This window comes from Rhea pennata, chromosome 3 (assembly GCF_028389875.1).
Source record: "Rhea pennata isolate bPtePen1 chromosome 3, bPtePen1.pri, whole genome shotgun sequence".
Lineage (NCBI taxonomy): Eukaryota > Metazoa > Chordata > Aves > Rheiformes > Rheidae > Rhea > Rhea pennata.
Window position 1 is genome coordinate 69,899,466 of NC_084665.1, and position 14,582 is coordinate 69,914,047.

The window sequence follows — 14,582 nt, forward strand, 5'->3', positions numbered from 1 at the left end:
TTTAATCAGTTATTTTCCTTGTGCATAGAAATGGTGGTGGCCGCAGCGGGATGTTCTGTGCCATAGGCATCGTGGTCGAAATGGTAAAAAGACAGAACGTGGTTGATGTTTTCCATGCTGTGAAGACTTTGCGGAACAGCAAGCCCAACATGGTCGAAACTCCGGTAAGTGCAGCTCGCTGAGGTTAACTCGGAGAACTGAGCAGCCAGAGGACTACGGAGCTCGGTGCCCAGTGTTGGCTCCTGCGGGAGCGCTCCTGCCTGTGCCCGAAGCTCTTTGGGCTGCTGTGTGAGCGATGCACTGAGTCCCGCATTCACAAAACAGCACAACCTACCTTGGACTTCAGTTGAAACGGACCTGTTTCTTGGGTTTTTAGTCTGCTATTGCAGTATATACTCAACAGAGGCTGGTTATGATTCTTACCATAAGCATAATGTTGGGATATGTTACATCCTGTTGTGGAAATTTATTGTATGTACCACTAGTTAGCATCGTAAGAAGCTACGTTACTTTTTTTGTAGTGGTTCAGCGCTTTTCACAGAAAACATTCTGAATTAACAGAATGCACTTTAGTGTCTCAAAATAACTTGGAGTATTTGAAGCGAAGTTGCAGCATGTTCCGTTCACACAAACCATCTTGAAATTTTACAAAGCTTTTCCCTTCTTCGTAGGAGTAAGCTGTAAAGTCCAGATGAGTAGCTGGAGATATGAATATTTTACTTCTTAATAACAGCTGCTGTTTTGGAAGCTGAATAACGATATATGTCTTGTCATTCAGATTTCCTGTAGTTGAAATAATATCTCAGAACTTTAAAATCAAAGACATTGTGTCTAGTGTGTTGGAGATTAATATATAAGCAATATAAACCTGAATTAGCAAAGCAATGAGACTAAATGTAATATTTTTATGTGCGCTACTGGAACTCAAAATCACCTTCTGATGATTCTTTTTACCTAGAGTATGAACACTTATCAATCCATGTGATCGCTTCAGTCACCCAAACTGAAAGTTGTGGAAAGTCCTTTAAAAAAATCATTAATCTCTTGAGTGGATTTTTCCCTTCTGATAGCTGAATGTGAAAGCAGGTTAGACAGTGTTTTGGTGTTTCTGCCATTTGACTCTCACGCTGCCAGCAGCCAGTGTCACTTTTCAGCCAGATGGCTGCCTGCAGCATAAAATTCGGAGATGCCAATTGAAATTAAAAATGTTTTGCAGTTTATACATAGTGAAAATTGCTTCTGACCTTGTGAACTTGCATAGTGAAGCAAAGTGGCTGTAGCTGCCTTTTCACATACTGCCCTTTTTCCAGGTGTCAGCATTTGCTAAGGATCAAGTAGATTCTGTGGCATGATTTGCTTAATTATTGTTTATCACTTCCATCCATTGGCACTAGATAAATTTAAAAGATAGATAGTTAAAATATTAACAGCTCATCCTGTAGCAGCAGTAGTATCAGTCTAGTTATTGCTGGGTTTGCTGCAAATACGTTACACTCTGCTGTGCTGTAGACGTCTGAGACACAGCATATTGAATTGCTGCCTGGATTTCAGTTTACTGCTGTGAGGAAAACGGGTCAGAGCACATGGAAAATTACTTGTGTTGCTGTAAAGAGAAGCCAAGGTATATTGTGTATGTTTCTGATAAATGATCTGTAAACTCGTATTTAGTTTCAAAATGGTCCTGAATTCCATTGTAGCTTTAATCTGTAGTTACTGAATTTCTGTAGCTAGGTGCTTCTGTGTTGTATGGGGTTTTATTCAGAACTCTTGAACAGCAGCAGCTGTTGAGTCGTTAGTTAGAAAACAAACCAGGAAAACCAATATAACATTGTCATGTGCCCTACATTCAGCAAGATGATCAGATAACAAAAATGAGCAGCGCAATAAAACCTTTAAGATATCCCCACCACTTCCTGCCAATGGATCACACTGGCTTACTTTGCAAGCACAAATAAATCACGAGAGCGGGTTCATTTTGTTTAATTGTAAGGGCAGCAGGGATGGAATTCATTTCGTTGTTTTTTCCTCTCCTTACTGCCTTCTCCTCTCTCCTTCCCCCTTCCTGTCCCCAGGTACCGGCTCTGCACAGCCGTCTTATTAAGGAGAAATATTAAGCACGAGGAGGTTTGGAGCTTTACTGCTTTTAACTCCTCTTTTAAATGTGTGTTGCAATCTCTGCCATTACGTTAGCTCCACTGTAAAAGTGGGCTGCGGGCCCAGAGCAGCTTTGTATCATAGCTCAGTATTCCCAAGCTATTAGCATCAAGCAGCAGTCACTAGTGGTAGCTACTAAATATCGGCTAACGTAAACATAAATTAGGGTTGAGGTTCTTCACGGCAAGAATGCTCTGGCTGATAACAAGAACTTCTCGAGCTCGATAACTAGTTCAGAAGCTGAAAAAAAAATCAGGGAAGGAAATCATTGCATTTCGTAGTCAGTTTTTCTTTCCACATTGTTGGTTAGGTTAAGTTTTTAAATCAGAACTAGTAATATAGCTGTGTAATAGAAAAAAATAAAAAACCCAAGTATGTCAGACTTGAAGAAGAAATTGCACAGCAGTTAACAGAGTATTCTTGTTTGCAGATATCACTGCTCTTTACTATTTTAGAAATGTGATTTAATTTTTTTCTGTTTTTTTTTTTTCTTTTTTTTCCTTTTTCTCCTTATAGGAGCAATATCGTTTCTGCTACGATGTGGCACTGGAGTACCTGGAATCTTCTTAGTTAGAATGGATGTGATAAAGTTCACCAAATATATGAATCTCAATAAGCTGTTTTGACAACAGTTCTTGATCCTGTGAAGAAAGATTTTAGGGGAAGAGGGGGGAGGGGGATTTTAAATTTTAAATGCAAAGTATTTTTCATATGAAGTTGTGTATCTTAATAAAAGAACTCAATCTGTTTCTATGCCTGTATACAGTATCAACATTTAGTGCCACATAAATACTGTTTAATGAAAAACAGAGTCAGAAGAGATTTGCGCAAATTAGGACTTTTCAGTGTTTGTATATGCAGCCGTCTCTCAATTATGGTAGAGCGACCATCTGTTGCATGTATCAATATTTCCTATATGGTATTAATTTTCTTTCTTTTTCTTTTGATACATTGTTAAAGTAAAATAACAGTGCAGATTGATAGTAAGGTTCATTCTTTATACGTTTCAAGTGTTGCATATATATATATATTATATATAGTAAAAAACTGGCTTATTTTGTTTTAATGTGCAATGATGGCTGGATCACATAAAGATCTTTATAAAGAAACTTAAACATAAGCCAAAGACTCAAGTGTAAATATGTCTATATGGAGAAAGCACATGTATTTATTGTTTACTTGCATTCCTTTTTTGATGGCTGAAAAAAGAAAAATCATTTTTCTTGAAGAAAGCTTTTTTTGCTGAAATCAAGTGTAAACAATTTTTGTAGTTTATTTTTTGTATGTTTTAGTGTAAGTAGGAGACATACTTTTTATGCATAGACCAAGAAACATTGGTATAGTGGTTTTGTTGTGTACATGCTTGTGATTCAGATCCATGTAAACAACTCACTTATAGAAGGTCTTTAACTGCAGGACCAAAATCAAAACATTTTGCTGAAAATGTATAGTTTTTCACAGTTGCATTAGTTAAATACTGATCAAAAGACTCTAAATGGAAGGACACACATCAGAATGGCCTTGCCTATGACTTGCACAATATTGGAAGTAATTTTTAAGCACCATTATGATTTTAAGAGAACCAATTGTTTAAAAAAAATATTCAAGCACAGATCAAAAGGACAACTACCAGGCAACAAGATGGCACTAGGTATGCCCTTCAGGGTAAAGGGGATTTGTTTAGCAAATTGTAAAATTAAGCAATGTTTATTTTGATGTTTACAAACATGTAAGCGCTGCTTCCCGAGAAAGCAAAATTTGAATAAAACAATGCCAGATTCTGATTATGGTGATGGTGTACAAGGTATTACTGTGCTTTTGCTTAGTTTGTATCCATTTGTTCACAAGTTTTCATACATTTTGCCAACCAGAATCGTTCCAGCCACTTGTTGGTCTTTTTTTAGAAATGATAGTAAAAATAATATGGTGCTTATAAATATTATGTAAAGTAAGAGTGAATTAAACTTTTATTTAAAGATTATTTTATATCATTTCCTATTTTGATAACTTCTTACTTATTGTCATTGATAAGGAATCGTTCTTGTCTTGAAAGAGCTACATGTTTGGATAAGGAAGATCTGAAAAAAAAATCATACTTTTTTTTCACTTCAGTTTTTCACTTCAGTATTTCAAAGAGTATGTGGAAAGTATCCATTTCATCTCCATGAAAACAAGACCCAAACATAAAGTTTCTTTCTTTACTTTGGATATATGGACCAGTCCAATACTGTAAATGGCTGAGAGGAAATGTTTAAACAGTTATTACTTTTCAGATTTTTTCAGTGCCCCTATCCATATTGTATATATTGTATACAAAGCTTCCAGAGCTTAAAAAAAAAAAAAACAAAAAAAACAAAAAAAAACAGAAAATTAGATTATTTTCTTACCAGTGCTAGTTCCTGCCTGAGAAAAGCAAGCTAAACAAGTCAGGTATGAAAACATTTACTAGATTTGTCATCTTAATATTAAAGAAAAGAGAATTATAAGTAAGTTGCATGCAATAGAATTGTAACATCCCCCATCTTTTATTATGAGGCCTTGGAACTTTAAATGGCATTCAGCTAAATTGGTTATCATAATGTTATATATGTCATCTGAAGCTACCTGTCTGCTCCCCATAATCAGTGGAGGCAAAACAGCACCTCCACAGACTGATTCATCCCACCTGTTAGGCATCTGCTTGGAATTAAGTGAATTAGACTCTCAAAGAGCCTTCCTCCTTTGACTGTAAAGGATGTTGAAAAGATTACACTAGTCTAAAAGTTTTGTCTAATTTTGCAATAGTAAGATGGGGTGGATAGCTCTTAGGACTGCGAAATGCGAAAGCTAGAATTCTGTACTGACCAGAACATTTTGTTACTATTTCTTTCTTGACCAGAAATGTGACATTATTTGTTATTTGGCTGAATTAATAGTTATTTGCAAGGACACCATCCATCTTGGGGATGGTGGTGTCCATCCCTGCCAGAATTCATAGTGTTCAACAAGGTCTTTGGGTCTGATTTCCCTTGTGCATCGAGCACAAATAGTACAAATGCCAGCACCGACCGTGGTATCACAGCACACTGGAACAGAAAGGATACTGTGCCTACACAGGAACTCTGCCTAGTTATTCGGGTATTTTGACAGTCACGTAGTTTCTGTAACTCAAGAGATCCTGGCAACTGAATGAGCTTTGCAGTAGCTAATAATTGAAAAACTTGTGGGAAATTTCTCTTTGCAAGGCCTGGGAAAAGTATGAGGAGGAAATGGACTGTGGTACATGAGAAGCACCTCAGAAATAGCCACCTCCAGTAATCATATATCTTGGTGTCCTTTAGGCAAAACATAATATTAAAAGCAGCTACTTAGAACAAATTCAGAAAGAGGCAGGCTGCTTTCATCACGCCAGTTCTTTCCCTTCTCTTATCTCACGCAGTGGCAACAAATATCAGCTTTGTTTTCTGGGAGCATCAACTCTGTTCCCCAGGGTAGATGCTGCTCCAGTATCCTTTTCTTGTGCCTATTCAAGACACAAGAACAAAAGGTGGGGAGACTATGCAAATCTGCCTGGGAGGTAGAAGAGGCATTTCTCATAAACAGAGTGTGTAGTGGAGGGAGAAAAGGATTCCCTCCTTTGGGCCCTTGAAGAAGGAAATGTTTACTCCTTGAGGCAGTGAAAAGCAACCAGTGCCAGTATCAGGACCCACCAACAGCTGCTGTCCTAGAGGAATCCATGGATTTCAAGACTTCTTCTCAAAATCTTTCTGTTGGCTACCATCCTTATTGAAATATTAGTATAGACATGGCCATGTGGTGACAAGCTGCAAGCTCCTGCATTCTGCTTTCCTCAGGACCAATATATAAATGGTTCGTACAAGGTGAGCAAATGGGCACCAAGTCAGAATACAAAGAAGAGCCACAAAGGACGTCATCCATGGAGGAGTGTGTGGTGATTCAAATTTGAAATGAGTGAAGTTGAAACTGATTTAATGTCACATAGTGAAAGAGGAATTAAGAGAGTGTGGAAGTTCCCCCAAATGTGACTGTTCTGTGCGAGAAGTTATTCTTTGCTCTAAAACTGAGAAGTGATGATTGCAGTGTCCTCTCTGTAGCTGGTAGTGAAAGAAATTTTGAATGTTATTTTGATAGCTTTGGGCACTTTCCTATCAAACAGTAACCAAAGAGGGGTGTGTTCAAACTACCTGGATACTCCTTAAATAGATATATTTTAGGATCCAACACTGAAGGACTATATCAGGCCTCAAGCACCCTAAGTCTTTGGGAGTGCCTAAAACTGAGTGATACCCCTGTCTTAAAGAGTGAAGTTCAACAAGAGCTACTAAATATCTGCAGCCTGTATGAAGGAAGAGAGAGCCTTTCTTTTTACTTTAGCTCTGTGAGTTTGCCTTCCCGAGTTCATAGTGACCCAGCTCCAGCAGAAGAAGGTGTGAAGAGACCCGGTTTTTGAAATCTTCTCCAGGAGCTGACAGATCACCCCTTGGCTGGTTGATGAGGTCCTAGAATTTTCATTTCCTTCTTTCTGGGTAAATGCTGTCATCAAGAAACAATGGTATTGAAAGAGGCTTCACCTTCCTGGAAAGCTGCCACAGGCATTAGCTTGAAGCTTAGTATCCTTAGTGTATGCAAGCAGTTAATGGGATTTATTGCATTCAAGATAAAAGAATTATGTAGCTTATGGTATGTCTTCACCCTGCCCAAGGTACTACATTAAGAAACAACATTCCTTAGTGAAACATGAAAGTAAAAGCTACTACAGGAGTTTACTTATGTGCTGTTTCAAATAGTTTAACAATTTCCAAAATGTAAGCTCTAAAAAGGTGAGGCGAGGAAGCAACAGTAGGCAAGTGCTGTGTCATTGAACCTCCAAAGTGAATTGAAATGACGAGAAAGGGGCAGTCTAAGAGAAATTGTTGCAGAATCACTGCATGGCCAGGACACCTGGACTGATAAGCGACTACACAAAGGGCCTTTTTTAAGCTTCATCCTGCTGTGTCAGAAGAAACCCTGAGATCTTGAAATAAATGTAAAAGCTGCTTTTATAGTGCCCTGCTCTGTTCTGAAAAGTAACTCATTTTCTGCTGTACTTTCCTGTATCATGTAGAGGTCTGAATTGAGTTAAGTGATCCTAATCTCACAAAGAAACCTTTGTGGTGGTTTATTGCTAGTGCTCTTCCTTTGTTAACTAGGCAAAGTCTTGTAGCCTTTGCAGATCCAGGATACGCAAATCTGATACCTGTGCATATTCACTCATGTCTTTACCCTCTTGAGTTAAGTAATCTGTTAAAAGCAGTTTCTGTACATTGAGATTTTCCGAGTATTCATAGATTTAGTCCCATAAACTTCAATTAAATGCAGCAAAACTTTGCCTTTATTATTTTTAAATTTAATAATAAGGGCTTGGTTTAAACAAAATCCGGGACAGAGACAATATAGAAGAGGTGTTTCTGGATTATTTTAAATTTCCGGGATGTTTCTCTCTTTAAACTTGACTGAAAGAACAATGTGCGATGGTGGTTGCTGGCTGGCATATGTATTATTTTGGCTGCTTTTTTCAGAAATGCATTATTTCCCTACTGCTGGGTTTGGATTCCTAATTTATGCAGAGATGATTGACAGGTATGATGACAGGCACAATAGGATGCTTAGCTAATAATAATGTTTATTAACTATGTCTTGGCCAACAAAGAACAGATGTTTTTTGTGCCTTGTTGAGATTCAAAAGCTTGGTTTCAGTAGTCTTTTGTAACCCCTTCCAGCTTTCATCTGGGTCAGAAAATAGTCCTTGACTTTACAAATTATATCAAGATAAGTAAAATCCCCATATGCTGAGTGATTTTTCACCTTCCCACTAAGTAAGCTGAAAAAAAAATGAAGACTACGTTAAAAAAAGCAGCAGTAAACCCTCTCTTTTGGATAAAACAACACTGAACCAAAACATGTATTTTTGCAAGCTTTGGAATATCATGGAGCTTTTTGGAAATGAGCACAAAATGGCATCTGGCAAAACACAATACCTCCAGCCTGTGAGAGTACGTGCATGTTTTTCTGCCAGGTGCACGGCAGTGTGAGCTCTCTCCATTTTAATGTGGAAAACTTTTGTCTTTCTTTTGTGTACCTAATCATCTGTAGAACAACAGTAACTGAAATGACAGGGTATTTAGCCGAGTCCTAAAATTTTGAAGAAAGTTACTGTCTTTTTCTACTGTGATGGCAAACGTGAAACTAGAGATTATAAAAATCATAGATATAGGAAGCAGTGGTACTGCTACAACTTTTTCAGGTGCACAAAATTGCATTATTGAAACGTCGGCTGATGCAGTTTAAACTGTTAAATAGGTGGCTACTTAGTTTTATCTTCTGAAATGATCAAGGTTTCCAGTTTACCTGCCCTGAAGAAATACGGCAGTGTTTGAACAGTACTTCTCACAGGTCAGACAGCTTCAGGGATAAGGATGAGAACAGAAAGCACTAAGCATAGCATAGGTTCATTTAATATTTCTCTTCCAGCAAGATGAGCTGGTTCAGCTAGTGTGACAGCGAGCTGTAATTACAGCTGTGAGAAAATAACTGTGTGGTTTTGTCTGTGGCAAAGGCTTTTAAAATTTTCTTAAAAAAAAAAAAAAAAAAAAAAAAAAAAAAAGTAGTGCTGGCTTTGTTTCTGCTTTACTGTGCCTTCCTTTCAGGTACTTGTTTACTTCAAATAATATCCTTGCTTAATACAGACCCTTTCTATGATGACAGTGCTTTAAAAAGTCAGACACACAGTCTGTAGCACCCTCTATTTCAAATACGAGTAAACTGTTTGTATGACTTAAAGGTATCACATAGAGATATGATAGATGCTATAGTGCATTCAGGAAAGAATTGGAATGGGCAGAGGCCTAGGGAATAGATCTTGTGCTTTTGCCCAGGAGGATTTATAAGCTTTGTGCAAGAGAAAGAGAATAAAATAACCAGTTAATTGATCAGGTCAAGCATGATTATAGGGACCATCACCAGTTCTCTGGTTACTTGGATAACAGCAGAGAAGGTACTGGTATTGAACATAAGCATGGGCAGGATGGAGAGTATCCAAAATTTAGACCAAGTGGGGTTTTCCCAAAAGTTTTTCTCCAAAAATATTTTTCAGTTTAGATGGTACAGTAGTCCTTGTATGTCTCTGCTCTCCTACTCTTTCTTCAGATTCTATGTCTTAGCCCAGGCCAAAGTGAAGCAGGCAAGCATGGGACATATAGTATTATCTCCACAATGCATTCCAACCTTTTAGCAGAAATATTTCACATTTCTAATAGCTGGACCCAACACATCCCATCCTCTGGTCTGACATTAGCCAAGATCTCTTGGCATCTCTGAAAGCAGGTGCCTTGCTGTTTGTCATTTAACATCTGATAAGAGTGTTAAGCAGGATGACAATAAATTAATTACAAAGGGGAATAAATGCAGCTGCTCCTTTGCCCTTTTGATTGCTCTTCTGGGTGGGGAGGAGGTGTAAAAGCCTATTCCTTCCCAATTCTTAAGAAAGAGGTCTGTGGGCTTCAAAAGCAATGTGAAACAGCACAGGAAAAGGTTTGGTTAGTGTTGTGTTTAGGTGTGTTTGATTAGAAGAAAAAGATTAACACAAAAATGTATAGGAGGGGTTTGTTAACTCAGTAGAAGATCCTAGGCTAAGGGAAGAGAAGTAGAAATATTTGGGGTTTAGGTAATCAGAACACAGGTAAAACTGGTATTTCTGTTGTAGTGGTTGCTGAATGTGCTGTGCTGCAGTAAAGTTATTTGAAAATACAACTTAAACATTAATGAGTGAAGGGAGATGTGGCAAAAATCAATTTCCATGCCCCTAGCTTCCAGTAGTGCTATGCTAGCAGGCATCTGCGTGGGAACGAGGAGGTTTGCTTTTGTCTCTTTGCCATAATGCTGAGTTAAAACACCCAGCCCAGAGGACAGGATTCAGAAATACAGTGTGTTAGGAAGACGGTAACTGTCCAAATGAGGGGAGGGCCAGCCTGACTGCAGGCATCTCTTGAATTGACTGCTCTTTTAGCTACTGTCCAAGGGAGGAGAGAACCATGGTACAGACAGTGTCCTCCTGTGAAGCAGGAATACCACAGGTTGCAGCATACTGGTGGGGGCTGATCATAGGGTGGAGCTGGATGAGCAAGAGGTTCTGGTTATCTGCTAGTTTTAAGAGGCTGTACAGCATCCTCAACTGCACATTAAAAAAATAAATCAGCAAATTTTCTTTTTTTTTTTTTTTCTTTTTTTTTTTTTTTTTTTCAACCTTTGGGCTGTTTCTGCTGTAACGCTTCTTGCTTTGGTTTTATTTTATCCTCTCTTTGATTAAGACTTTCAGTGTTTGGATTTCATTTCTTTTTTTTTTCTTTTTTTTCTTTTTAAAAAGTGCCCTCCTTTATATGATGTACTTAAATTTTCTGTGGCAAGCATGTCTTCAGCTACATTATGTTGGTGGGCAGAATACAGAAAAAGAAATAAGCAAAATATGTTATTTGTAAAAGTGGACTTTGCTGTAAGTGATGGCTTTGCAAATTTAAAATGTTATCCCATAACCATGGGAAGTCTGTTTGAATTAATATGTTGACATAATTCTACAAGAACACTTACAAATGCATTCCTCAAAGAGATATGAAGGGAGCTGCCGACTGTCATTGCTCAAGATGTGTCTAGCTATTCGTGCCGGCTGTTCGTTAGATCTTATAGGGTGCTCAGCACCAGGATGCCCATAGCAGGCGTGAGGGGCCAAGGGTGCTGAGCAGCCCCACAGGCTCTCAGCACCTGCCAGCTTCGGGCCGCTGAAGCAGCACAGGAAGGAGCAGTGAGGAAAAGTGTCCAACTGCTGTGCTGTGTATTTCACCCATGAGAACATGTGCTATGAACACATTGAAGGAGATGCCCAAGGGTCACAAATGCTCTTGGATGTCAAATGAATGTGGATGCAACAAACTGAAAATGAGATGAAACGCTGGCAGAAGGACTTAAACTCTGACGTGAGAGCCCCAGGATGTTTCCTTACAGACTGTTTGAAATCTCAGATAATTTAAATTAAGTCTGTAGAGAAGGATGAGGGGAAAGGGCCTTGGCAGGATCTCAGCATATGTTCCATATTGCAGATTATCTATGAGAAGAAATGGATGCAGTATATGCTACTCAGTAACTTACCACTACATGTGAACTGTAATGAGATTTATTAAGCATTGGAAGGGCAGACAGGAGAGATGGTGAAGCTTTGGGATTGAGTAGCTTAATAGAAAAGGGTTAAAACACACACCAGAGAAGTTAAAGCAAATGCTACCTGTGGGTTCTTCAAGAAAAAAGATGGGTTTTGGAGTCTTTTTATAGGTTGTTCTTGAGAAGAGACCCTGTGTTTCTTCCTCCTCCACAGCTGAGAAGACAGGCTCATTGGCCAATTTGATTAGAAAATACAGTTGTGTTCCAGCAGTTCTTTTCTTCCCAAATTAGTCTCTGAAAGCTAACCCTCTCTCAGTCAGAAGTGTGCTGCATGCTGTTAGTGAACTTCTCATTTCTAGTAGTTTACCACAAAAAATGACATAGAGCGTAGCATTGGAAAAAGGTGTCTTTTGCCAACTATTAGTCATTAAAAGTACATGTTTCTCTGTTGTGTGAGGCAGAAAATGGCACATGCTGCCAGTGAGGATGTTAGAGTGGTTTTGGTGACAAACCAGCTTGTAGACAACACTATTCTTGAACAGGGAGAAGTGGGGTGGGAAAACAGTAGGGTGCTGGGGCTTCTCTTTGCTTGCCCCAAAGCAAAGATACTTTCTTTAGCATAGTCCCAGATTTTTGCATGACCAAATTTACCTGATTTTGCATTATTTCGAAAACTAAAGTCTAATTGCACTGGGACCATTACCTGAAGCCAGATAACTCTATAACTGATAAGTAAAAATAAGCGTATGACAACAAAATAGAGCATTAGCATTAGCTTATGCCAAAATGCAGACACGTCTCGCCACCTCCCCAGGATCTGGTCTAATGAGAACAGACTGAGAGCTCCCTTGGCTCCCTGCTCTCTGCACTGGCTGAAGTTCTGGCAGGTGCCAGGCAGCGAGTCTACTGCCTGTTCCCATAAAATGAGTCTTCAGCTGTTCTTTATTTCAGAACTCAGTTTTCCACAGCTTAGACTTTTTCAAATCCCTTCATCTATGTTTAGTTCCCTGGTGTATTTCCAAAAAAAACTGTGGGAGCAAGGGTCACCAATTACTAAAAAAAAATCTTTATACTACTTCTTCCTAAGAAAGAGCAAGGGACATCTGGCACGTGGCCATAGGGTGCAGATCAGTCGAGCAGCAAATGCAACTAAAGCTTTTATACGGCAAAGCAGTACTAACCAATATGCCTTGCAGCAGAGTAATAGCAATGCCTTGAAAAAGGTAGGAGACTAGAATCAATTTAACTGACATGTTGGCAAGCGTTAACTGCTCTTTCTGTGGAGCCTTGATTCCTTGATGAATACCCAGTTCTGCTGTGGAAATGGTATGCTTTTAGACTGAGCTTTGTAAACAGAGTGGAAATAATCGCAATTAATATTTTTCTCAAACTTTCAAAGCTCTGTTCATATTCAGGCCAATAAAATGGTGTGCTTGCTGAATTGCATCTTTCTCTGCACCATTTTTTAGAAAAATTCCCATTAATGGTTAAAAAACTTGCTTGTTTTTGTAGGCATTTTTAAATGGCAGCTGATATTCCTGTTGAATAAAAATGGGCAAATATCTTCAGTGCCACCGCTTCACAATTAATTTGAAAGTCAGACAAGTTTGTCATTTAAGATAAATATTGAGCATGACAAAAAAAATCGAGGTAACTATTATTAAAATAGTATCTTTGTTTATTTCTTGGCTATTTAGACTAAACTCTGGGTTCTAATGCTCACATAAAAATCAGTTATTAGTGTTCTTTCTTTCTATAAAGGAGACATTAGAGAGGGAGGAAGTGTGAGATGCCAGTTTTCATTCTAGTTTTGTTAAAGCTCTTTGCTGTCAGGGAAAGTCAAACAGTTTTGCTTCCCTTCTGTAGAAAATTGTCAGTTGATAGGTGAAACTTCAGGAATAATTAGTGAAAGTAGATGTGTAAATTCCACTGGGGAAATCAATCTTTCACAAATATATTTAAATGAATTCAGTGTCCTTTTCTTTGAACAGTGGCAGGGTGCAAAAATTTATTTTGGATTCCTTTAACAGCATCTAGAAGCCTACATTGCCTCTTTAAAAATAAATTACAGCACACCCCACTCAAGAAACCACAAAGGGAGGGAGTGATATTTAAAATTAATTCAAAAAATTTCTCCAACATGTCTCCAGCTGTCAAAAATGCATTGAAGATATGCCAAACATATTTCAAAACACTCTTTTGTAATTTTAAGGTATCTCTAGTAATTTTTACTGCCAAAGTAAATCTTTAATGGTCCTGTACTTCTCTCTAAAACTGTGATGTCGTCGTCGTCTTTTTTTTTTAAAAAACTCACACTTTCCTTCTCCCCACAAGAAAACAATGCACAGAAAGCAGATGAAATCCGCAGGGGTGGTTGGGGTTGTTGCTGTTGTTGCTGTGTTTTTTTTTTTTTTTTTTTTTTTTTTAAGAAAGAATAGAAAACTAGTTCTGTGGTGGCAGCACTCAGGTTAGAGAGAGCTGGGCTATGGAGAGGGCATTGGAGATCTGGACACAATTCATGGCTCTGCCATAGATTTTCCTTACAACCTTGGATAAGTCATAATTTCTCTGCTTTGGGTCTCCCCTGCAAAGCAATGTCTCAGAGTGAGTACAGAAGTTAGAAGCTAGAAATGTGTGATATTTGCTTAGCTATAGAAATGTTGGTAATTAAAAAAAAAAAAAAAAAAAGGGGGGTCCCAAGTATGGCCCATTTTGTATGAACATTAACCATTTTGACAGGTGGTTCTTTGTACTGGAAAGGCCCAGAATGCCTGATATATTAAAATTTGCATTCTACTTTATCTTCAAATTATTTTCTAAATGTGTAGAAATCTATCCTCTTGAAGGCAGGTAACATTAATTAATATCTGTCAATAGATGGAGGAATTTTTAGCTTGAGATTTTGAGTCAATACAAATGCAGGGCTTAGAAATTTCAGTCACACCAGTCTCTTTGTGGTTGACTAATATGTTAACAGAACTGCCTCTGCAGCACTTGAACCTTCCAAGGTTTTTTCAATGTCAAATTCCTACACAGTGCCAAAACTCAAAATATTTTTATTAAGATCATGATGCTAATTGACTTACCAAGAGAAGGAGAGAGGGTCCTGGAGATATGTTTTCCATAGTTTACTGATGTACTCAAAGCAATTAATCCTTGTTTAAGAAACTTTGAGAAATGCATGTCAGTATTCTTTACAGGAGTGTAACTTAAAACAGCACTATCAGCAAAGTGTTTCTATG

The 14,582-nt window shown here is 38.2% G+C and overlaps 1 protein-coding gene across 3 annotated transcripts in view; it reads left to right on the forward strand.

The window, feature by feature from the left end:
* PTPRK (protein tyrosine phosphatase receptor type K) overlaps positions 1-3,941 on the forward strand; it is a 312,834-nt gene extending 308,893 nt beyond the window's left edge. For all 3 annotated transcript variants that reach the window (XM_062572568.1, XM_062572570.1, XM_062572569.1), the window contains 2 exons: positions 29-164; positions 2,671-3,941. In XM_062572568.1, coding sequence (XP_062428552.1) covers positions 29-164; positions 2,671-2,724 — 190 coding nt within the window. In that variant the 3' untranslated portion in view covers positions 2,725-3,941. The remainder of the gene's footprint in view (positions 1-28; positions 165-2,670) is intronic.
* The last annotated feature ends 10,641 nt before the right edge of the window (positions 3,942-14,582 follow it).